Source organism: Mustela nivalis, assembly GCF_964662115.1.
Source record: "Mustela nivalis genome assembly, chromosome: 5".
NCBI lineage: Eukaryota > Metazoa > Chordata > Mammalia > Carnivora > Mustelidae > Mustela > Mustela nivalis.
Genome location: NC_139024.1, coordinates 148232184 through 148258383, shown reverse-complemented (window position 1 = coordinate 148258383; position 26200 = coordinate 148232184). Strand labels below are relative to the sequence as shown.

Genomic DNA, 26200 nt, shown 5'->3' with positions numbered 1-26200 from the left:
TTCAAAAGTAGGCTTTTATGTTTACTGCTGGTTTCATTTTCAGAGTTGATATTATAAAGTAGGTATTTACGAAATTGATAAAATGGTATGATGTATTCGATAATAAGATAATCATGGAAATAGGATAGTTTTTTAGGCAAAAGTTTATATTGTAGTTAAACTTGTACGACAGTTAACGTTTACCATGGCCTTAATTGGGAAATGGGTCTCTTGAGTTTTAGATGATTTTAGTGCACTGGTTCTCAAACTTTAATTTGCATGAGAATCACCTCGTGAGCTCTTGTTAAAACAAATTTGCATTTTTCACTTGCTCAAAGGTGACATCAATGCTGCTGATTTGAAGACTTTAATTTTTTTTTTTTTTAAGATTTTATTTATTTATTTGACAGAGAGAGATTACAAGTAGGCAGAGAGGCAGGCAGAGAGAGAGAGAGGAGAAAGCAGGCTCCCTGCCAAGCAGAGAGCCCGATGCGGGACTCGATCCCAGGACCCTGAGATCATGACCTGAGCCGAAGGCAGCGGCTTAACCCACTGAGCCACCCAGGCGCCCTGAAGACTTTAATTTTGAGATCACCGGTTTAGTCCCATAATGGTGATGAGATAGGTATAAAACAAAAGATTACACATAGATTCACACATATGCACACACATGATTAAAGAGGAATTTTGAAAGCTATAAGTATTTATTTAAAGCTTATTAGATTTTGTATTTATTAATTAGTTTACAGAACCTTAGACAGCATGTGCCAAGGACAGTCCTATATTTAAGACTTTGCACTTTTTGTTCCTTCAGTCTATAATAGTTCAGTAGAAATTTGCATGGCTAGGTCTTTGCTTATATAAAATAACTATCCCATTTTGCTCTGCTGCTTTATTTTTGTTCATAGCATTGAATCACCATATTATGTGTTCCTATTATATTTACTGGTGTGTTTGCTCCCAGAGAGCAGGAACTTGTTTCTGCTGTCTCCCACTGTTCCTTGCCTGACATGTGTGTGATCAGTAAGTGTTGATTGAATAACTTGAATGGACAAAATAATGTCTGTGTTTACCTTTTTTTTTTTTTTTTTAAAGATTTTATTTATTTATTTGACAGAGATTACAAGTAGGCAGAAAGGCAGGCAGAGAGAGAGGAGGAAGCAGGCCCCCCGCTGAGCAGAGAGCCCGATGCGGGACTCCATCCCAGGACCCTGAGATCATGACCTGAGCCAAAGGCAGCGGCTTAACCCACTGAGCCACCCAGGCGTCCTGTCTGTGTTTACCTTTATAAGTTAGACAAGATTCTAAAATATTTTACAGAGATAAAGATTGAATGTAGCTTCTGAGTAACATGAGTGCTTCCCCACCTGTTGTATGTGTTTTCCTTTGTTGATAAAGCTACGGACTGACTCTTTAATTTTCATGTTCATTAGAAAAAAAAACTAACATGTAGCACTGCTTTATCAGCTAGGGACCCTGCAAGAAACGTGTTCACTTGAGATGGTTCATCTGAAATTATCTATAAGGAAGAGTCTACATAGAAATATGCTGGTGGTTAAAGGAGTAAATACTGGATAGTAAATACTGGATGCCCAGAAATTAGTAGTAGTGGGAAGCTGCTATTCTTCTAGGACTGGAAGGATAAGGAAGAAATGGTCTAGCTGGAGTGGAGGAATGGCCGCCTGGCTGGAGCAGGGTTTTAGAGGTGGGATCCTTGATCAGAGAGGAAGCCCAAGAACAACTTCTCTTTCCTCCCTTCCATGATCTCTAGTATCCCCTGGTATCTTATGGGCCAGTCCTACCTTCTGGTAAGAATCCAGTTTGGTGGGATGGCCTGTCAAGGATGGAATGAGGGAAGAGCAAGTGAAGACCAAGACGGCATCAAATCTGTGATTTCGTAGATTTCATTCTGTAGGAAGAGCTAAATTCATTGAGAGAAATGAATAAAAGAAAACCATTAATAATAGTACAGGTAAAAACCATGGCTAAAGTGTGGGATCATGGGAAGATATTTCTGTAAGCTGTATTATATTCAGCACAGTCCACTGTAAGATTTGTTTTTCTGATTAATTGTAGAGTATCTTACATATATCTTAATTACTGTCTGACTAATGTTCCACATACATATGTTTTCCAGAAAACTCTTAGAACTTAAGTATAATTTGTATTTGCCTGTTTCAGAGGGACCTTTTCCCTGAAATGTATTGTAATTTCCTGAAATGTATCTAATTTCCTAATATCTTTTACTAGAATGGTCATTCTCAAACTTAAGCTTACATAGGACTCACATGAGGTTTGTTAAAACAGGTGAGCCCTGTTTTTCTGAGTCTAGTAGGGCTGCGAGAGGGCTTGAGGGGAAGCTGACATTACCAGTAAAGGGATCACACTTTGGGAACCATTACATGAGAGTCCACTGAGCTTAATTTTCGTGGTTGCCGTAGGATCATTTACTGTCCAGAGGTATCCTGAAGTTAGGGATGTTGGTTTTTTATAATGGTTACAGGTCAGTTTAAACAGTGTTTCTTTTTACTGTCAAGATCTTTATGCTGCCCTTCCAGTGCCCCCAGCAACTCCTCTCTCGCTGTCCTTTTCTTGTGCTAGAGCAGCTGTGGGCCATGATCAGGTACATTGGTTAAATTTTAGTTGAGAAAAGAGAAGGATCCAAGCAAAGTTCATGAACTTTAGAACTAGAGTGAGCTTTATTTTACCCATTTTGACTCTTCAGTTTTGTTCACTGATTATTCTCCATAATTCCTAATGCTGCCCCATAAGTGACTTTTGGTGAAGTATGGTATTACTTTTAAGTTGTTCTGTACTTGCCTCCTCCTTTTTTTTTTTTAAATAATTTTTATTTATTTTTTAAATTTCTTTTCAGTATTCCAGAATTCATTGTTTATGTACCACACCCAGTGCTCCATGCAATATGTGCCCTCCCTAATACCCACCACCAGGCTCACCCAACCTCCCCCACCACCCCTGCTTCTCCAAAACCCTCAGATTGTTTTTCAGAGTCCATACTCTCTCATGGTTCGTCTCCCCCTCCAATTTCCCCCAGACCTCTCTTTCTTTTTTTTTTTTTTAAAGATTTATTTATTAGAGAGAGAAAGTATAAGCCATGAGGGGAGCAGAGGGAGAAGCTGGCTCCCCTCTGAGCAGGGAGCCCGGTGCAGGGTTCAATCCCAGGGTCCTGGGATCATGACTTGAGCCAAAGGCAGACGCTTAACTGACTGAGCTACCTAGGTGTCCCTAGAGATTTTTTATTTATTTGTTTGAGAGAGAGCAAGCAAGTGAAAGCAAGGGGAAGAGGCAAACAGAGAGGGAGAAGCAGACTCCCTGCTGAGCAGCCCCCCTACCCCCTGTGGGGCTCAATCCCAGAACCCTGGGATCATGATCTGAGCCACCCAGGTGCCCTGGACTTGCCCCCTTAAGTGAGTAGGGATCACAGGGAATCTCTGATACTTTTCATAGCCTAACACCTTAGAAGTTCACCAAAGAATTTATTTTACCTTAAATTCTTGCTGTCGTGCTTTAGCTAACTTATTGCTTCCTAGCAAGTTACTTTTTTTCAAGTCTTATTTAAATAATGTTATATCTTATAAGCACTTTCCAATCTTTTTTGAAATATATAGGAAGGGGTAAATAAATCTTTAAGTATAAATAATAAGTAAAAGTAATGAATATTATATTTTATAAATACTAAATTATGGATATAGTTATATAATCTTTCTTTCCAGAGGAACTAATACTGTGTAACATTAGCATTGAGGAGGGGAACAGTGAATTTGTGCTTTTCAGTAGGGAGTCTTTTTTATAGGCCTGCTGGCTTCCTGTGTTGCTGGAGAGCTCACATCGTTATAGTTGGGTTCAAAGTTTCTGTTTGGAGAATAGGTGGAAAAATAACTACATATTTCCCAATTGATACCTACACCTTTCAAATAGTGGAGAAAAATACTATTCAAGTGCCAGTATCAGAAGTGTGTTCTGTCTTTTCTGTTGACAGGGTATTTCAAGGGCCTCTTTGTCTTGGGTTAGCTTTTGGAGTAGATTTATATATTCTGCCTTGATTTTTTTTTTTTTTTAATATTCTGTCTGTTTATTTGACAAAGAGAGATATTGAAAGAGGGGAACACAAGCAGGGGGCGTGGGAGAGGGGGAAGCAGGCTTCTTGCTGAGCAGGGAGCCCGATGTGGGGCTCCATCCCAGGACCCTGGGATCATGACCTGATCCGAAGGCAGACGCTTAACCGACTGAGCCACCCAGGTGCCCCAGTGTCTTGATTTTTATCTGTTGTTTTTTGTACCTGTCAATTCATGTTTTTCCTCCTGTGATTCTTTCTTTGAAATATTACTAATGCTACTTTATGAAGGAAATCATTCCCTAAACTTGGTTATCTCACCCCAGCTTGTTTCTGCTAATTTTTTTTCTCCTCATTAGTAATAAAATTATCGGTATGGTTCTGTTCAATTTTGGAAATTGTGAGGTGCTTTCACCTTTTTTCATTTGGTCTTCATTATGGTTCTCTCAGGTTGGAGTGGATGTTACTGTTTTACCTAGAGTAAATCAAAGTACAGGGAGGTACTCAAACTTTTCCTAGATCCTACCAGTCCCAAAGCCCTTCCCTTAACTCTGTCCCTAGGTAAACCACAGTAGTTGTGTTTGTACCTTAGACAAATTACTTAAAACTTCACTGTCTCTCTTCATCCATAAAGTGACATTATTAATATCAATTTCATTAAAATTATTGTGAGGATTCAATTTAATATGTATAAACTACTTAGAACAGTGCCTGGCACATAGCAAAGCCACAATAAATGTTAAGAGCACTGATAGTTGTAACACATTTTTTTTCCTCCCCTTAACAGTTGTCATAATAAAATTAATTCCTTGGATTTTCAGACAACATGTGATGTAACAAAATTTTCCCATCAAAAAAACTTAGGTTATTTATTGAGTTTATTATGTTGGATTGTTATCTGTCTTAAAAAACCTCATTTTTAATTGTCCAGGTTTTTTCTTTATTAGTGTGCAGTAAAATAATTAAGGAAGCTGTTGAAGGTATTATTTATATTGCCTTTTTTTTTTTTTTTGGCAGTTCTATGCCTTTATTTGACAATCAGCGATTGGTTCTCATCCATATTAAGTAGATTTTTTTGAAAGTGGTGATGGGTACATAGGGAACCAAAGTGTAGAGCACGTCTGGTGAATCTTCATCCCCATTACAGCTTTCTGGGCAATGGTGCATGGGTATGGAACGGAACATTCCTTATTCCTTTGGTCCAGACAGCTTTTTTGAGCCTGGTGTCAGTGTGTACATCTGGAGTTCCCATCTCCTTTATGGGAAATTTCTGGATCTCTTGGAGTGCCTGAGGGGCACACCTGCTTCCCGAAACCCACTCCATGGTTGGGCTTGTGAATGTGGGTAACGCGTTCTCCAGTCACTGTCTCGTTGATGGCAGAAAGGCCCTTCTTCTTGCCACCCTTCTTTGTAGGAGCCATTCTGCTGGGTCCTGGTTGGAAAGAAAATGTTGCTTCTTTTAATATTCTAGAATCAAAATAGAGACTTCCTTTTCTTTGATACTATAGTATTTTAGTGCATTATTTTATTATTCAATCAAAAAAGTGTATGGCTTATTGGATGGTCTGTTGGAGTTTTTAAGGGTTAGAACATAGGCCATTTGGGGCAATTACTGACTCATGGATGTATGCATATGGAAGAAAGAAAGTAGTTATTTCATAATGTCTACAGAATTTGTAAAATACCAGCATGTCAGCATTAACTCAAATAATTGAACTTTAGGAAACTTTGTTGCAAGTAGTCATGATTTGCTTGATACGATTTCTGTAATTAGGTACATATTTAAAGAGATAAATTTCTAAAACTGTCTTATGTGTTTCTTCCTCCAATAGGGCATTCTTAGCAGAGTTACAGAATCTGTTAAGAATATTGTGCCAGGATGGTTACAAAGATACTTTAACAAGAATGAAGATGTATGTGGCTGCTCATCAGACACAAGAGAGGTTCCACAATGGCCAGAAAATAGAGAAGATGATCATCTGGTCTATGCTGATGAGGAGAACTCTAATATTCATGATGGGAGAATCACTCCTGAGCCAACAGTCAGTAATGCAGAAGGTATGTAGAATGTGAATATTTTGTTAGGTGTGATAGGTTTTCATAAATCTTTTCACATTCCCTTGCTGTAGTTAAATCTCATTGGGTAGTACATAAGCTGTATAGGAGGAGGGTGATCAGGTTCAAATGAGTTCTTTATCAGCTTTTAGTTTAGTAAGTTGATATATCAGTTAGAAATGCAAGCTCTGGGATTAGACTTGGGTTTTGAATTTTCAGACCATCAACTGTCATGTGGCTTTTTGGACAGGAGATTGTGTTTCACCCTCAGTATCCTCATAATTGTTTTGTATAGGTCGTGGCACTAAGGCAACACTATATAAGTGTGAACTCTTAGAGTGAAACTGTGATAATGCTCCCCCAACACTAGAATTTAGATGTAGTATAACGGCAGTTGGCGCCTGTCCTTTCCGCAGCACGCTCAGCTGGGTCATTTCATTAGTCTTAGAATTAAGTGAGCCTGCATTTTAATGGCTTGAACGTTTTTGGATCCTCTTACAGCATTTTGATGGGGTTTACAAATATTCAGTAGCTTCAGATAATCCATGAACATGGCATATTTGGAAATATTTTTCTGTTATTTCACTGTATATAGTTTTTACAGCTTTATTGAGATATACTGTTTCACATACCCATTTAAAGTGTACAGTTCAACGCAAAAGAATGAAACCAGACCACTTACACCATACACAAAAATAAACTCAAAGTCGATTAAAGATCGAGATGTGAGATTTACAACCATAAAAATCATAGAAGAGAGCATAGGCAATAATTTCTCTGACATTGGCCATAGCTACATTTTTCTAGCCATGTCCCCTTAGGCAGGGGAAACAAAAGGAAAAATAAGCTGTTAGGGCTACATCAAAATAAAAAGCCTTTGCACAGCAAAGGAAACCTTAACAAAACAAAAAGGTAACCTACTTGAATGGGAGAAGGTATTTGCAAATGATATATCCAATAAGGGGTTAATGTCCAAAATATGTAAAAAACTTTAGCAACTCAACACCAAAAAACTCCACAAACATTCCGCCTAAAACATGGACGTAGGACCTGAGTAGACACTTTTCCAAAGAAGATGTAAAGGTAGCCAACAGACATATGAAAAGATTCTCATTATCAATCATCACCAGAAAAATGAAAATCAAAACCACTATGAGGTATCACCTCACACCTGTCAGAATGACTAAAATCAAAAAGACAAATAATAAGTGTTGGCAAGAATTTGGAGATAAAGGAATTCTTGTATACTGTTGGTGGGAGTGTAAATTGGTACAGCCACTGTGGAAAACATTGTGGGGGTGGAAGTTCCTCAGAAAATTAAAAGTAGAATTACCACAGGATCCAGCAGATCCACTACCGGGTATTTAAAGAAAAAGAAAACACTAATCTAAAAAGATAAATGCACTGCTGTGTTTATTATAGCACTGTTTATAACAGCCAAGTTACAGAAGCAATACAATTGTCCATCGATAGAGAATGGGTGCGGAAGATGTGGAACGAACACACACACACACACACACACACACACAGAGGAATAGTATGTGACCATAAGAAAAGATGAGATCGTGCCATTTGTGACAACATGCATGGACCTAGAGGGTATTGTGCTAAGCTAAATAAGTCAGAGAAGTGAAGACAAAGCCATATGATTTCAGTCATGTGGAATCTAAAAAAACCAGATGAATAAATAAACAGAAAGCAGAGTCAGAATGATAACTAGAGTGAACAAACTGATGGTTGCCAGAGGGGAGGGTGTATGGAGGTGGGCAAATAGGTGAAGGTGGGCCGGAGATACAGGCTTCTAATTTAGGGAGAAAAGAAGTCACAGGCGTGAAAGGCACAGCATAGAGACAGTGTTGTTGTCATAGTGTCGTGTGGCAACAGATGGAAGCCGCACTTGAGAGCATCCCTTTATGTACAAACTTGTTGAATCATATGTTGTACACCTGAAACTAATGTCATGTTGTGTGTGAACCTGTACTCCCAAATTTAAAAAGATAAAGTGTCCAATTCAGTGGTTTTAAATATATTCACAGCGTTGTTAAACCGTCACCACAGTTCGTTTTAGAGCATTTTCATTACCATCCCTGTCACCACCCCCAAACCCTAGACCCATTAGTAGTCATTCCCCATCCCAGGCAACCACTGATTTGTCTTTGTCTCTCTGTAGATTTTCCTAGACTGGACATTTCATATAAATGAAGTCACAGAATATATGGTCCTTTGTTGACTGGCTTACTTCACTTAGCATGTTTTCAAGGTTCATCCAGGTCGTGGCATGCATCAGAGCTTCTTTTTATTGCCAGGCAGTATTCCATGGTAGGGATAAAACTCCCATTCTTTTTATCCATTCATTAGTTACTAGACATTTGGGTTTTTCCACTTCTTGAACATTATGAATACTGCCGCCCTGAATATTCATGTGTGCAAAGTTTTGTGTGGCTATGTTTTTTCTTGTGTGTATACCTAGGAGTAGAATTGCTAGAGCACATAGTAATTCTGACATTTTGAGGGATAGATGTTTTCCAAAGCGGATATATCATCTTGCCTTCTCACCCACAGTGTATGAAGATTACAATTTCTTTAATCCTCACTAGCCTTTTCCATCTCTAAATGTTTTTTTTAAAGTTAATTTTTTGTGGGTTTTTTTTTGTAATCTCTACACCCAGCATGGGGCTTGAACTCATGACCGGGAGATCAAGAGCCCGGGCTGACCCAGCCAGGCATCCCTTTAATTTTTTTTTATAGCTCTTTTAGTGGGTCGAAGTGGCATCTTGTGGTTTTGATTTGCATTTCCATGATGACGAGTAATACTGAGCATCTTACCATATGCTCATTGGCTGTTTGTATATCTTTGGAGAAATAACTATTCGCATCTCCTTTTTCCATTTTTAATTGGATTATTTGTCTTTCTGTTGTTGAATTGGATGAGGTCTTTGTATATTCTGGGTGTAAGTCCCTTATCAGTGTAGGATTTACAAATATTTTCCCTCTTCTATGGATTGTCTTTTTTACTTTCTTGATAGTGTTCTTTGAAGCATAAAAGTTCTTAAATTTTTTTAAAAGATTTTATTTATTTATTTGGCAGAGAGAGAGATCGCAAGTAGGCAGAGAAGCAGGTGGGGAGGGGAGCAGGCCCCCCGCTGAGCAGAGAGCCGGATGCAATGCAGGACTCAGTCCCAGGACGCTAAGACCATGACCTGAGCCAAAGGCAAAGGCTTAACCCACCAAGCCATGCACACGCCCTAAAAGTTTTTAATTTTGATGAAGTCCTGTTTATCTCTCCATATGTTTCCTTATATTTATTTTCTTTCACTATGTTTTAGCTTATAAAAGTTTTCTGACTATGTGTTGAAGTCTTGTCTTGCCTAAATAATTGAGGTGGGTGTATGGCCTGTTAATTTTGTTGGATATAGTAACATCTTTTCTTGCCTGATTTGCTTGTCATGAAACCCAGTGAGAATGAAGTGGGCCTGAAAAAGTGATTCCCAGTGTGGACAAATGGCTTCCCTAAGTGTTCTTAATAATTCTCAGTTTGGCTTAGTCTTTAAATGTTTGCTTATTTTTTTGTTAGAATAACTTGGGAAGTTCTATTATCTATACTTTGGACAGATTTCTTTCAGATACATTACCAACAACCGCCTTGAGGCTTTATCTAGTAGGTCTATGCTGACTGACTTCATGTCATTTTTTTTCCTGGGCACTTAAGGGGGACCCTGGCTTCTCCTTTCCGTTAGAGACTTCCAGTGTTCCCCGGCCAATATCCACAGTGACTGACACTATTTTCCATCTTAATGAGCATGCTTTTGAGGATTAACTATCTTGAAGATTTAATTTAGTTCAGGGGTGAAATAAATGGAGTGTTTCTTATTTCACATCTGTAAAGTTCTTTTTTGTGTGTGTTTGTATTTTCAGTAAAATAATGGAATTAATTCGGTGGTTTGCCGAGGTCATTTCCAACTTGGATTTTATGCATTATGTCACTAAGGTTATATCATAGCTTTTCTGTTACATGTACAGTATACATACCTTTGTGATTTAGTGTCTAAAATTACCATGGAAGATTTCAAACTGCGCAGGTAAGGAGGATAGTGCAGTGAAACTCCCACGTACCCATTACCCGGCTTCAAAGACAACCCACTGATGGCTGATCTTGTTTTCTCTGTTTGCACACTTACTCACCCTAACTTCTCTAATTATGTAGAAGCAAATTATGAGCTGCTTCTTTATAGTAATTTCAGGAACTTGATAGCATTTCCCACCTCATTATTACCTTAAATCTGAATCCTGCTCCTATCTTTTTCTTTCTTTTCTTTTCTTTTTTTTTTAAGATTTTATGTATTTATTTGAGAGTGAGCATGAGTGTTGGGAGGGGCAGAGGGTGAGGGGAAAGCAGTCTCCCCACTGAGCAGGGAGCCCAATGAGAGGTTGTTGGATCATGACCTGAGCCAAATGCAGACGCTTAACCAACGGAGCCACCCATCTGCCCCAATCCTGCTCTTATCTTAAATTTTTAGTCCCAGGGACACCTGGGTGGCTTAGTGGGTTAAGCCTCTGCCTTCCGCTCAGGTCATGATCCCAGGGTCCTGGGATCGAGTCCCCCATCGGGCTCTTTGCTCGCAGGGAGCCTGCTTCTTCTTCTCTCTCTTTCAGCCTGCCTCTCTGCCTACTTGTGATCTCTGTCTGTCAAATAAATGAATAAAATCTTTAAAGGAAAAAAAAAAAAAACTTTTAGTCCCATATAGTTCTTTTCTGGGTATTGGATTATTCAGTAGTTGTAATCACATAATATGTAATTTAAAATACCATTGATAACTCCCCAGTGTGATGAATATAGCTCTTACTAGAGAAAGAACTGTTTACTCTGAAACACTACATTTAAATTTGACAGTGCATTCTCAAAAAACAACTTAGACCTCTCTGCTCTTAAAGTGGTGTCAGATTATTCGAAGCTTAAAATAATGGAAAGCTTAAAGCAGTCCTGAATGTTGTTTACTCAATATTAATTTTGCCAGTGTAACTTTTGTATTAATAGTAACTGGAGCTGGAGGGGATTGTGCATTCTTCAAATAGTACAGGGCAGTACGAACAGTTACAGAATCTGTGGCCCATTTAAAATCTGTTCTCTGCAGCTTTCTGCCTGTGTACTCTGTTGTGTTGACTATCTTAATGATGGTGAGCCTTTGGGTGTCTGGATTTCTTCTGCTAGGTTAGTGGAATCTGAAATAATGTACAGGTTTCATTGAGTTAGTTATGAGTTCAGGCCTCCGAAAGACTCCACAATGGCATATCTAGTACACTAGTCAGCAGTAGATTGAAGTTGTGGACTGCTTTGTCTAATTGATACCATGTGATTATAGGTATATTCTTAGAAACTGAGCATTTGTGGCTGATAGAAATCTATAGATGACATTGCCTTATTTACTCACATTATCCCAAACTGTCTTTGGGCTTGGTTTTGGGGGTAAAGTAGTCCTGTAGGTATTAAAAAGTAACACTGCTTTTAGCATCATGCCTTCAAGGAGACATAGGTCATAGTAGATTTCTTTTTTCTTTATAATTTCTGTGTAGACTAGATCTAGCAGATGTCTGCCCATAGCTAGAAAATTGTCCCCTTGCTTTTCCTCCTATAGGATAAACTGCTGCAAGGATGAGAGAACGAGATAAGTAAAAAAACAGTTTCATGGTATAGTATACTACAAAATGAGAATACTAAATACCCCAAGAAACATTTCAGCCTTTATGTATGTGCATCCTGACTGCAGAAAAATTGAAATAATGTGTAAATGCCAAAAGGTTTAACTGTCAGTACCAGTAGATTTTCAGACTCGAGCCATTATCTATCTTGAGTGAACTTGATAAGAAATTATTACATAAAACAATTTAAATGTTCTATTGGATTTTTAAAATATGGCTTTTTGTGAATAGTGATTTTTTAAAAAGATTTTATTTATTTGACAGAGAAAGAGAGTGAGTGAGACAGCACAAGCAGGGGGAGCAGTGGAGGGAGAGGGAAAAGCAGGCTCTCCTTTGAGCAAGGAGCCCAACATGGGTTTCGATCTCAGGACCCTGGGATCATGACCAGAGCCGAAGGCAAATGCTTAACTGACTGAGCCACCCAGATGTCCCTCTTTTGGTTAAATTCTAAGTGTTTTATTCTTTCTGATGCCATTGTTAATGGAGTTTTTTGTTTTCTTTACTTTACTTTTCTTCTTTCTTTTTCCTTTTCCTTTTTTTTTTTTTTTTTTTTTTGATTTTAGTTATTTATTTGAGAGAGAGCAGGAGAGTCGGGGTGAGGGAGAAGCAGACTCCCCACTGAGCAGGGAGTTTAATGCAGGGCTTGATTCTGGGTCTCCAGGATCATGACCTGAGCCAAGGGCAGACGCTTAACCCACTGGGCCACCCAGGCACCTCTGGAATTGTTTTCTTATTTTCTTTTCAGAATGTGCATTGTTAGTGTGTAAAAACAGGTCACTTTTGTGTAATCTGCTATTTTGCTGAATTTGTTTATTCCAGCAGGGTGTGTGTGTGTGTGTTTATGTATGTGTGCAATATTTAGGAGTTTCTGCATATAAGCTGTATCATTTGTGAATAGAGATATTTTACTACTTCTTTTCCAATTTGGATATCTTTCTTCTGCTTGCCTTACAACTCTGTCCAGAGCTTCAAGTACTGGTTCAATAGAAGTCGGTAGAGCAGGTGTCCTTGTCTTGTTCCTGATTTTAGAGGAAAATCTCTTTTACCACTGGGTTTGATATTAGCTGTGAGTTTTTCATATATGGCTTTTATTAAGTTGATGTTTCTTTCTAGTCCTAGTTAAGTGTTTTTATCTGCATCTTATTTTTTGCATAATAGTATTCTGAAACTAATCCAGAATTGTTTTGTATTGCCTATGCTGTTAAGTTATTTGAAGACCTACTTTGGGAAGAAAATTACAGCATAGCAAATACGGTTCAGCAGTACATTAAAGAATAGTAGAATCTTCTTACTGGGAAGAATTAATCTTGGGATGTTAGGAATCATTCATCGTGAGGGTTTTAATATAATCAGCATATTTAATTTTTTTTTTAAGATTTTATTTATTTATTTGACAGATCATAAGTAGGCAGAGAGGCAGGCAGAGAGAGAGGAGGAAGCAGGCTCCCCGCTGAGCAGAGAGCCTGATGCGGGACTCGATCCCAGGACCCTGAGATCATGACCCGAGCCGAAGGCAGCGGCTTAACCCACTGAGCCACTCAGGTGCCCCTATAATCAGCATATTTATAGGTGAAGTGATCTTACAATTTTTTTCTTTCTGGTAGATATTTAATAGGCATTTACTAAAACTTAAAATCCATTCTTTATTTCATTTAGAAATTGGATTCCACCACTTCTATAACATGTTAGTCAGTCGTCCGAAGGCCACAATCACATGTAATGTTAAACATTAGAAACATTCCCATTAAAATCAGATGTAAAATGGAAGCCCATTGTTACTACTTCTAGATATTAAAGCTATAATTATAGAGGATGTCTGTATATGTGTAAGTATTGGGAAGAAGGAGGCAAAATGATCCTTGCCTGCCAGTAATAGCCAGAAGACCTAAGCCAGTTGATTAAACAAAACAAAACTTGTTAGACTAAGAGAATTGTAGAAGAGAAATTAATCACAAAATTAATACAGGAAAAAACCCCAATAACTCTTACTTACTTTCTACTATCAAGTACCCTTAATTCTGGTTTCTGCCTGCATGTTCTGCTTGGACTCCAGTTTTCTCTTCCAGGTCCAGAAATGTGCCTAGGTAGAGAGCGGGATAGCGATAGGGCTCGCTTTTTGAGTTTTCTATTTATTTTGAGTTTTTCTATTTTTGAGTGATGTTTTTTATTGTCCGAAAGATGTCCATTTTGTCTAGTTTAATTATTATTTAAAATACATAGAAGGGCTAGTCTGGAGGCCTAGTTATTCTAGCCTGTCTTTTTGTAAACTTGAAAAACGATTTTTTAAAAAATTTTTTTTAAAGATTTTATTTATTTATTTGACAGAGATCACAAGTAGGCAGAGAGGCAGGCAGAGAGAGGAGAAAGCAGGCTCCCCGCTGAGCAGAGAGCCTGATGTGGGGCTCCATCCCAGGACCCTGGGATCATGACCTGAGCCGACGGCAGAGGCTTTAACCCACTGAGCCACCCAGGCGCCCCTTGAAAAGTGATTTTAAAGTTCTTGAAAATATACCTGAAGATGAATAGAGAGATTCTGAAAAAGAATAAGGGGAATGTGGGGGGTAGGTTGGAGTAACTTCTACAGTTACTAAATGTGTTCTAAAGTTCAAGAGTAAGTAAAACATTGTCCTGCTAGTACAGATACATCACTGGGGAAAGGAGTGAAAAGCCTTTTGGAACTTAGTATTGTGGTAGTGGTGGCTTTTCAATCAGTGATTAAGAGATAGCTTGTTTAAGAAGGTTATTTTAGAATATGAACAGGCTAACCGTTTGGAAAACAATGAAGCCTGAATCATTCTTTCACTACTACATCATAACTGATTCCAGATGGACTCAAGATTAAAGATTATATTGAAATAAAAGTGACAGTGCAGTACCAAAAAAAAATGAGTAAAATTTTTAATTTCTTACAGTCTTGGAATGGTAAAAGTCTTTGTAAATAAGGTGCAGGTTATTTTCTGTACTGTAAAAGACACCCATCAACAAAATGAATAGGTTCAACCAATGGTGAAAAATTATTTCAGATCGTATCACAGGATCTTACTGATCAAAAATTAGATTTTAGCTTATTTTATTAGTAAGAGGGACTATATCAGTAAGCAATTAATAGAAGAAATGTAAATGACCAATGAATATAGAGAAGGATGCTCAGTAGCCCTCTCATTTAAGTAAATGTAAGTAAGATAATGATGCCATTTGACATAGTAGATTGACGGAAATCAAAAAAGGTTAATACCCAGGGTTAGGATGGCGGAAATGTACTTTGTCATTTGCTCTTTGTGGGAGGTTAGCTTGATAAGATCACAGTATGTCTCATAAGCAGAAACGAGCTCACACTCTGATCAGTCCCCAGAGCAGTACCAATGTAACTGTTTATCCCACGGAATCTCATACCTTGGTTCCTCAGGCAGCTCTAGGGGCTCAACCCAGGCTTACAGAATCAGATATTTCTTTTGAGTAGCTTAAGAGTATTAGTTTAATAATTTCATGTTTTTGTTATAGTTTTAGAGAATTGTGGATTAATCCAAAAGAATATTCTGAAAAGTACGCAGGTATCAGTGCATATGTTTGATGGAGCATTGGGGAAATAATCACATAAATATAATCAATGCCTGTGATAAAATACAACGTGGTCTTTAAAGCGAATGCTTTGTATATAGAGGAGTTATATTGGTAAACAGAAAAACAAGTCCTAGAACTGGATGCATCGTGTGATCATGTAATTAGGGACAGCATTTATGTGTGCATATAAAATATCTGGGAGGGATACACAAATTTAATAGTGGTTGTGCCCGGAGGAAGACATTCTTTTTGTTTCATGGCTTTCTTTTTTGTTGTTGTTGTTTTTTTTTTTAATTTTTTTATTTTTTATAAACATATATTTTTATCCTCAGGGGTACAGGTCTGTGAATCACCAGGTTTACACACTTCACAGCACTCACCAAAGCACATACCCTCCCCAATGTCCATAATCCTACCCCCTTCTCCCAACCCCCCTCCCCCCAGCAACCCTCAGTTTGTTTTGTGAGATTAAGAGTCACTTATGGTTTGTCTCCCTCCCAATTCCATCTTGTTTCATTGATTCTTCTTCTACCCACTTAAGCCCCCATGTTGCATCACCACTTCCTCATATCAGGGAGATCATATGATAGTTGTCTTTCTCTGCTTGACTTATTTCGCTAAGCATGATACGCTCTAGTTCTATCCATGTTGTCGAAAATGGCAAGATTTCGTTTCTTTTGATGGCTGCATAGTATTCCATTGTGTATACATACCACATCTTCTCGATCCATTCATCTGTTGATGGACATCTAGGTTCTTTCCATAGTTTGGCTATTGTGGACATTGCTGCTATAAACTTGTTTCATGGCTTTCTGAATAGCTTCTTTGATTTTGTTTTTTACAAGCAGGTTTTACAATAGCAATTCAAGGAAAAGAAAAGGACCATGCACTTTTAGAAGTTGTATGTGAACCCTGAAACATGGTTTGATACTCACTTAAGTAAATTCATTGCAGTGAGATGAAATCTTGTTTAGCTAAAGAATTGCCTAAATTGGGCTTATCATGGGAGGCTTCAGTGACTTGCATTGAACATATATTTATTATATAGTATTTTTTTTTCTTTTTAGACTCTATTTGTTGTGATACTGTATTGCTTTTTCTAAGCTGTGTATTCATAATATATTATATATTTTTTTAAAGAACCCTCAACAACTAGTACTTCTTCAAATTACCCAGATGTATTAACAAGGCCTTCTCTTCATCGGAGCCATATGAATTTCTCCATGTTGGAATCTCCTACGTTACACTGTCAGCCCTCCACATCCTCGGCATTCCCAATTGGCAGTTCTGGATTTTCCCTTGTAAAGGAAATTAAAGATTCTACCTCTCAGCATGATGATGATAACATCTCTACTACCAGTGGTTTTTCTTCAAGAGCTTCTGATAAAGGTATTCTTGGCATTTGGTAGTAAAGTTAAATTTCATGGGATAGGTTTTCTTCTGACTTGTAATTTCCATTTTCTTGTAATTAGTGCTCTTACTATGCAGTGCATATTTTTGTTTCAGATATAGCTGTTACGAAGAACACTTCAGTGCCACCTCTGTGGTCCCCAGAGGCTGAACGTACTCCTTCTCTCTCACAGCACACTGCCACCAGCTCGAAAAAACCAGCATTCAACTTGGCTGCCTTTGGAACACTTTCCCCTGTGAGTGTACTAATAGGATTTGATTTAATCACATTAGTTTTGAGTGTTCATTGCTCATAATTTATTGTTGTGTTTCTGTGCAGTCACTTGGGAATTCTTCAGTCCTTAAAACAAGTCAACTTGGAGATTCTCCGTTTTATCCTGGAAAAACAGTGTATGGTGGGGCAGCAGCTGCTGTAAGACAGCCTAAACTACGAAACACAGCGTATCAGGTTGGTTTGAATAGAAGGACCGAGAACTTAAAAATAGTAATAATAATTGACAAGTAACTCATGGACCTCAAGTGGAGTTGTGGTTTGGCTATTTGTTTTGGTAAAGTGATAGAGCTGTGGGTTAGAAACATTCTTTTTATTTAGGGACTATCTGAACATTATTTTGACCCAAGTGAATATTTATTCATTACATTTGTGAGTGTGTTCTATGCATCTGTGCTTTAGAAATTAATTTGGGAGTTAATATTCCTCTTAAAAAAAATTGAGGTGTAAATTATGTTTAGTGAAACTTACCCTTATTAGAGTAATTGAATTATAACAGAATATTTACAGTCGTGTGCCCACTCTGCAAAGTATTGAATAAACACTTCCATCACCCCAAATGTTACCTTATGCCTGTCTATAGTTGACCCCTCTTTCTGCTTTCCACCCTTTGGCAACCACTGATCTGTTTTCTTTCCCTGTAGTTTTGATATTTCCAGAATGTCATTTAAATATGATCCGTATAATTTCTAGCCTTTTGAATATGGCTCATTCTACTCAGTGTAATGCATCTGAGATTAATATATATTTTTGCCTGTATCAGTAGTTCTTTTATTGCTGAGGTGTAATTTGTTTATCTGTTCCCTAGTGAAAGGACACTTGGGTTGCTTCTGATTTGGGGCATTTCTGATTAAAGTGGTTATGAACATTTTGTGTGAACATTAATTTTCATTTCTCTTGAGTAAATACCTAGAAGTTGGCTGCTGGGTCTTATGTTAAGTATAGATTAAACTTTTTTTTTTTTTTAATATTTTATTTATTTATTTGACAGAGATCACAAGTAGGCAGAGAGGCAGGCAGAGAGAGGAGGAAGCAGGCTCCCTGCTGAGCAGAGAGCCCGATGCGGGGCTCGATCCCAGGACCCTGGGATCATGACCTGAGCTGAAGGCAGAGGCTTTAACCCACTGAGCCACCCAGGCACCCCACATTAAACTTTATAATAAATTGCCAGACTGTTTTCCAGAATGACTGGCACCACTTTGCATTCAGTTCATCTAGTTTCTTTGGTTTTTCTTTTCTTTCCTTTTCTTTTTTTTTTTTTAATTTTAGTCATTCTGATAGGCATGTGGTGGTAACTCCACATTGCTCTGGTTTTTATTTATGAAACTGAGCATCGTTTTGTGTGCTTAATTGCCATAAATGTATCATCTTTGGTGAAACATCTGTTCAGATCTTTTGCCCGTTTTTTTGTTTTAAAGATTTATTTATTTATTTTTAGAGTGTGTGTGCACACATGTGAAATAGGGGAGGGGCAGGGAGAGGGATTCTCAAGCAGACTGCCAGCTGAGCTGGGAGCCCAAGTGGGCTTCCATCTCATGACCCGGAGATCATGTCCTGAGCCGACATCAAGAGTCAGACACTCAACCAGCTGAATAACCCATGCTCCCCTTGCCTGTTATTTAATAGGGCTGTTTTCTTATTAATGAGTTTTGAGAGTATGTTCTTCCTTTATTAAGTCCTTTGTTAGATATATGTTGTGGAAACCTGGCTTAAGTCTTTTGAAGAGAAGGTTTTTACTTTTGATGGCATTTAGTATATTGGTTTTTTTTTTAAATTTTCTTAAATGGTTCATGCTTTTGGTGTAGTATGTAAGACATTTTTGTCTAAGCTGGGGTCACAGATTTTCTTCTATGTTTTCTAGAGTCTTTATAGTTTGAGGTTTTTTTTTTTTTTAAAGATTTTATTTATTTATTTGTCAGAGAGAGAGGGAGAGAAAGCGAGTACAGGTGGACAGAATGGCAGGCAGAGGCAGAGGGAGAAGCAGGCTCCCTGCCAAGCAAGGAGCCCGACGCGGGACTCGATTCCAGGACACTGGGATTGTGACCCGAGCCGAAGGCAGCTGCCCAACCAACTGAGCCACCCAGGCGTCCCTATAGTTTGAGGTTTTAATTTAGACTTCTGATCTGTTTTGAGTTAATTTTTTTTCTGTGGTATGTATCATGTCAGGGATCAAGATTTTTTTTTTTTTGACATAAGGGCTGTCCAGTTTTTCTAGTACCATTTGCTAAAAAGTTTATACAGTCTACATTGCTTTGCCTTGGCCTCTTTTTTTTTTTTTTTTTTTTTTTTTAATTTTTAATTTATTTGGCAGAGAGAGACACAGCGAGAGAGGGAAGAAGAGAGACAGAAGCAGGGGGAGTGGGAGAGGGAGAAGCAGGCTTCCCAATAAGCAGGGAACCTGATGTGGGACTCGATCCCAGGATCCTGGGATCACAACCTGAGCCGAAGGCAGACGCTTAACAACTGCGCCACCCAGGCTTCCCTTGGCTTGCCTCTTTATTTGAAAATCAGTTAACCATATATGTGGCTCTGTTTCTTGACTTGCTATTATTTTCATTTCATGTATCCTTTGGCCAACTCGAAATTCTCTTGACTACTGTAGCCTTACAATAATCTTGAAATCACTAATGTGAGTCCTCCAGCTTTATTCTTTTACAAGTTTTTTTGGGTTTCCTAGATCTTTTGCTTTTTCGTAATTTTAGAATCACATTACTAGTTTCTGCAATCTACTGGAATATTGATTAGGATTGCATTGAATCTAAAGGTGAATTTAGGGGAGAATATACATCTTAATAAACTTGAATCTCCCAATCCTTGAACATAACATGGCTCTCCATTTACTTGTCTTTTTGAAATTTCTTTGATCAGTGTTTTATAGTATTCATCATACAGAACTTGCACATATTTTGTTAGATTTATACTTAAGTTTTCATGTTGTTTGATACTAGTTGAGATATAATAGCCCAAATAGTCTGTTTAGTAAATTGAATATGTAAAGATATCTTCCAGCAAAGAAAACTTCAGGCTCAGATAACTACCTTGGTGAATTCTACCAAATATTTCAAGAAAGAAAGAATACCAATTCTACACAAACTTTTTCATATAATAGGGCACCCTTCCCATCGTATTTGTGAGAGCAGCATTACTCTGATACTGAAACAAACTCAAGAATAAAAACCATGAACATCTCCACAGATGCATAAAACACATTTGACAAAATTCAGTGTCCAGACATGATAAAAATTTTCTGTAGCCTGGGGAGTAAATGGAGATCTCCTCAACCTGTTAAAGGGTGTATCTATAGAAAATCTTCAGTTAGCATCATACTAGTGGTGAAAGACTGAGTACTCTTTTCATCAGGTCAGGAAGAGAACGAGGATATTTAATGCCACGCTGCAGGTCTAGCCAACGCAGGAAGAAGAAATGCAAGGCATAGACATTGTGCTTATCTACATAGACAAGCCCAAGAAATAAAAAAACAATTATCAGAACTTATAATTGAGTTTAGCAAGATCACAGAAGACAAGGTCAATATACAAAATCACTTGTATTTACATAAGTATTAGCAAAGAACAAGTGGAAATTGATAACTTTAAAAAAAATAAATTCAAGGTGAATTCCATGATTCTGTGTTGCCCTTAAGAGTTTTTTGAAGCTCATAAAAATGGTTTTGTTGTGTATATTACTGTGCTTGCTTTTACAGATTTTGACATTTTAAAGATGGAGAAATAATTATACTTGCAGTGTGTAGGCTTTTCGAGAAGGGAGTCTATGTGAAGATGACAGTCCATAACAAATACAGCAATGGTATAGAAACAAGTATATATATACATATATATATATTTTTTTAAATTTAATTTAATTTTTTCAGTGTTCCAAGATTCATTGTTTATGCACAACATGCAGTGCTCCACGCAATAACATGCCCTTCAAGATTTTTTTTGTCTTTAGTTTCTTGCTTTCCTAATTGGAGGATGATTTCATGTATATAGTTAACAGTAATTAGGAGTTTTATATCTGAAAGTGTTCATGAAGGGCAATATTTTGTTATTTTAGGAAGTGTTAACTGGATGTTAGAGTTACATGGGGAGCTTTTTCTAGAGCTTAACTGGATCATAGATAGTATTCCTTTAAACATTTTTTTTTTTAAGTTAAAAGAATAATTAAGCGTCTTAGAAGATAGGATGATGCAAGCCTATGATTCATAGAATAGTCCAAGTGAGAGTGTCCTCTTGCTATTTCTTCCTTTCTTACATTGAATCTTAACACTTTTTAATGCTAAGTTGTTTTTTACCTTTAAAATCCTTCTCAGCACAGGCTTCCAAATGTTCTATCATTGATATTTGGGATGAGTCTATTACTCCTTTCCCTAGAGTGTTAGAGCTGGGAGATACATTAAAGATCTCTAACTCAGTTCTGTTCTGTTGATTAGCGAATCGAGGCCTTGAGTGACCCTTGGCAAGTAGAATCCAGTGACAGGACAGACTATCATAATTTCTTAGAGGATTTTAATGTTGACCTCGTGTTTGCCAAAGATTTTGGCCTGAACAGCAGTCTTTAATGGGCATCCAGTTCTTAATAAAACTGTTAAAGAATACTTGAGGCTACTCTGAAAATGTCATTAAATGTTTGGTATCAGAGAAACATTATTTATAAATAATTATTATGACTCAATTTTTCGGATGTTATAGCTATTTGTAGAAACTGCGTTATGTTTCGATTGTGATAATATCTTTATATCAAGCATTGCCAAATTGTTTTGTGGCAGTCACTTGGTTATTGGATTGTTGTAATGGATTCTTGAGCAAAGAAACTGTTTTAATTGGAATTTGAAAACATTGTTTGTACATTAAAGGATACTTATCTATTCTTTTATAAGGGGTTTTCCTTAACTCCAATTTTTTTTCAAGATTTTAATTATTTATTTGATAGAGAGAGAGATCACAAGCAGGCAGACAGGCAAGCAGAGAGAGAGAGAGGGAAGCAGGCTCCCCGCCGAGCAGAGAGCTGAGATCATGACCTGAGCAAAAGCAGAGGCTTAACCCACTGAGCCACCCAGGCTTCCCTTTAACTCCAATTTTAAGAAGGTTAAAGATCATGAAGAAATAGCCCGAGTGTTTAAAATTTTTCTTATGTCAAAATTTGAAAAAGTTAGTTTAAAAAATTTAAATTTCCTTTACAATAGCTACCATAGCCTCGTTTAGTTATCTTGGAATTTAATTAACTAATACCTAGAGTAATATTTCAATATAGTTCTCATTAATTTAGTTCTCTCTTTCACTTATTTATGTATTTTTTATTGAATTACAGTTGCCACAATGTTGTGTTAGTTTTAGGTGTACAGCATAGTGATGGCATAGTGATTGAACAGGAAGTGTTCTTTGATGTAAATATCAGGGATAAATGGCTCAAGGTAACGGTAAAACTTTATAACAATGATCTCACTTTTCCTACTTAAATTAACATAGCTGCAGATCTGTAGGTGTGGTGCGTGCTTATTTGTTTCTGATTGTAAAAGTAATTGGCTTTTCAGTAAAGGTATAAAGAAAAAAAGTTGAACTTCATGCTTGATGACACCACCCAGAGATAAATTGTTTTTACCACATTAATTCAGTTTCTCTTTGAATATCTATTCTGTTTTGTAAATATTTTCATCTCCTGAAATATGGGCTTTAGAGTTAAGGGTCCAGAAAAATAATACAGTGTTCACTTTATAGGCACCAGTCAGAAGACAGATGAAAGCTAAGCAGCTCAATGCACAATCCTATGGTGTGACCAGTTCAACAGCTCGGCGAATATTGCAGTCTTTAGAGAAGATGTCAAGCCCTCTAGCGGTAAATTTTTAGAATCACAATTAAACGTGGGTGTGTGACAATTGGATAGTTTCGTGAAAAATCTTAAATTTTGTTACTGTTTCAATATTAACAGGATGCAAAAAGAATTCCATCTGTTGTTTCTTCTCCCCTGAATTCTGTAAGTTGACTTTTAAACCTCTTTTAGAGATACATTTTTATATATTGGTGATGAAAGTCATACTTTTCAAATTTCCAATTTATTCTAATAGTATTTTTACTTTTTCAGCCTCTGGATAGGAGTGGAATAGATACTACTGCGGACTTTCAGGCCAAAAGGGAAAGGGTAAACCTTCTTCTGCATTTATTAAAGTTTCAGCAGTTTTGTTATATTTAAGTTAGTAAATATCCAAATTGAATTTGATAGTCATTAGGGAACATGTTTGAAAGATAAGACTGTTTTGCTTGGACCTTGTAGCTTCTTATGAGGGCCTGCCTTAGTACAGATCTGTAAGTGCAGTAAATGCTCAGTCATAACTTTTTGGTTAATTGGCATTTCCGTTTTCAGCATCTTGGTAGTCTACCTTCCGATAAATAAAAGTAGGAGTAAACAGTGCATGAAGTGTTTAGTAATCATAGAAGTTCAGTGAACTAAAACCCACATCGAGCATAGTTAGTGTTGTAAACTTTCCTCATTAACAAACAAATCAAATTTGTGGTGTGTAATAGAATTTCAGACTGCTAGATCTTTCATTAGTCAGCCCAAAATACTGTTTCAAGGTATGGGAACTACTACAAACTGTAAGTTAGTATCTTGATAACACTTCTTGTGTTCTATTTGGTAAAAATTAGCTTTGGAGGTTACTCTGGGGGAAAATGAAATGCTTTAGAGTTAAAGAGGTGTATTTTTTGTTAGTTATACTTGTGGCTAGTTAAGTATCCTTCAAGAAAGCAGATTCCCAGATCTTATTTGTGAAAGCATATATTGCAACACCAGTTTCCCCCAGAAGTAACTGATAGCAAGAATCATAGTTTTCTGACTTAACTGTGGGAACTGTGTATAAGATATTGGTAAATTATAATTATTTTCACTGAAACTTTGCAGAGAAGGGGTAAAATTGAGGGGTATTGGGCGAATAGTGTTGCTTTACAGGTTTTAGATGTCTGTAATCAAGCAAGAGGGAATCCATTATTAGCCATTGTGATAGGATTAAATTATGGTATTAGCTGCTTTTCTCAAACTCCTGGTTTATATCAGATTGTCTAAAAATAAGTAAATGTAAAAAAACTGTGCTGTAATACAAGTTCTCATTGATTAAATTATTAAAGGTTGAGTATAGTAGCAATAGAATTTTATTAATGGGTGTTAGGATATATAAAGGCCAGAATATAATATCGTAGTTCATGTTTCACAGATGTGATCAGAGCAGTCTGCAGAATAGACTCTCTCATTGAGTTGAAGGATCACAGTTGTGATGAGGATTTAGGGAAGAGCTAGAATACAGAGGCTTTGCCTTGGAAACCAATGTTGCACACAGCTGCTTCAGAGTGAAAGGACTGTATTCATAGCATCACAGTGTTTGGACAGAGTAGAAGTTTTTGGCTTTATAGTCATCTTACACCAATAGGACTTTTACTGTGTTTCCTTTTTGCAAAGGACTGTTGACAAAACACTTGTGTGCTTAGATAATAATGCCAGTTTATTTTAGGATTTGAAATTCTTAACAGAGTTTTATACTCTGTTTGCTTTAGTTTTTTGATAATAATAGAGGAAAATAAACTTGGAGAGAGGTTTCTCATTTTTTGGGCAACTATTTTCATAGCTAGTTTAAAAATAATCTTATTTCCAGTTGAAGGATATCTAAAAAGTAATTTGGGGAAAACATGGCAAAATCAGTTTTAGTTTCTGTATTCAAAATTCAACTTGTAAAAGCTTAGATTTGTAGAATAGTTTTGAATATAGTTTCCATTTTGTGAATGTGCACATACATATGAAAAGTCATTCAGTCTAGAAAAAAATGGTCTGTGAAACCCATTTGGAATTTTTTATATAGGTTTATAAATATATATACCTTTGGTTCTGTTACTGTCAGTTTTTCCTTTTAGTGTTTGTTTGCATTCTCTGGGTATTTCTCTAAGAAGTGCTCGTAGTCTCTAGGTGACATAAGCTATTGCCAGATAAGTTTTAGATATGTGCGGATACATATTTGAAAGTAAAGGTTTGTCTTTGATTTCTGATTACCTATTAGGTGGACTCTCCGTATCCTCCTGTTCAGAGACTCTTGACCCCAAAGCCAGTTTCCATAGCAAATCGAACTGTTTATTTTAAACCATCTCTGACTCCGTCTGGTGAATTAAGGAAGACTAATCAAAGAATAGATAAAAAGCACAGTGTGAGTATGTGTTTATTTTCACTCGTCTTTGAATATTGATTAAAATGAGTAAGAATAAGATACAAGTACTCTACCATTGCAGTGTAACAACTAGATAATGCATAAAGTCTGTGTTAGTGATTACAAATTGGTATGCCTTTCAGATGGCTAGCACCTTGATCAAATCCATAGTATTTACTAGTAACACCATTTTATGTACTTATGATTTAGATTAAATAATTTTGCTCAGAATTGCTTTATCTGTGTGTTTTGTTTGGATTATTGTTGAACTGTTTGAAAATAAAATGTCATATATCTGTTCATCCCTAAAAGTACTTTGATGTGCATTTCCCAAGTACTTTTTTCTGTATTTATCATATCTGAAGAAACTGATGTCTGTTCCTTCCTAATATTATATAATATGTAGACCACACTCCAGTGTTGTTTGTAGTTTTTTGAATCAGAAGCTAAGCAGATTTCACACATTGCTCTGGTTTTGTCTTTCTAGATCTCAGGCCTTGACCCTCACCACATTGTTTTTGTTTTAAAATAACTGCTTTATTTAGATGCGATTCACATACTGTACCCTTCACCTGTTCGAAGAGTACTGTGGTGCAGTGGTTTTTAGCATATTCAGAGTTGTTCTGTCATCAGCACAGTCGATTTTAGACCCTTGTCCTCCCTGTTCCCCCTCCCCTCTCCAAAGCTACACCTGTTTGTAGTCACTCCCCACCCCCTCCTCACCAGCCCCAAGCAACCACTGATGTGTCTCTGGATTTGCTTCTTCCGGACATTTCGTATAAGTGGAGTTTTAAAATATGTGGTCCTTTGTGACTGACGGATTGCACTCAGCATAATGTTTCAAAGGTTCATCCATGTCATCAGAACTTTATTCCTTTTTTATGTGGCTGAATAATACTTCCTTGTTTGGATAGACTAGATTTTGTTTATCCTTACTTCAGTTGAGGGACCTTGGGTTCTTTTTATT

The 26200-nt window shown here is 37.1% G+C and overlaps 1 protein-coding gene and 1 pseudogene across 6 annotated transcripts in view; one reads left to right on the top strand and one right to left on the bottom strand.

Moving 5' to 3' along the window:
• Nucleotides 1–26200, top strand: part of NUP153 (nucleoporin 153) — an 87875-nt gene that overhangs the window by 24169 nt on the left and 37506 nt on the right. For 3 of the 5 annotated variants that reach the window (XM_082731803.1, XM_082731799.1, XM_082731801.1), the window contains 8 exons: nucleotides 5887–6112; nucleotides 16508–16756; nucleotides 16874–17013; nucleotides 17097–17225; nucleotides 22766–22882; nucleotides 22977–23021; nucleotides 23130–23186; nucleotides 25090–25233. In XM_082731803.1, the coding sequence (XP_082587929.1) occupies nucleotides 5887–6112; nucleotides 16508–16756; nucleotides 16874–17013; nucleotides 17097–17225; nucleotides 22766–22882; nucleotides 22977–23021; nucleotides 23130–23186; nucleotides 25090–25233 (1107 nt within the window). The remainder of the gene's footprint in view (nucleotides 1–5886; nucleotides 6113–16507; nucleotides 16757–16873; nucleotides 17014–17096; nucleotides 17226–22765; nucleotides 22883–22976; nucleotides 23022–23129; nucleotides 23187–25089; nucleotides 25234–26200) is intronic. The other 2 variants (XM_082731800.1, XM_082731802.1) reach the window with 1 other exon arrangement.
• Nucleotides 5058–5513, bottom strand: LOC309865466 (large ribosomal subunit protein eL31 pseudogene; annotated as a pseudogene). Its single transcript has one exon. The product of its transcript is annotated as a large ribosomal subunit protein eL31 pseudogene (transcript).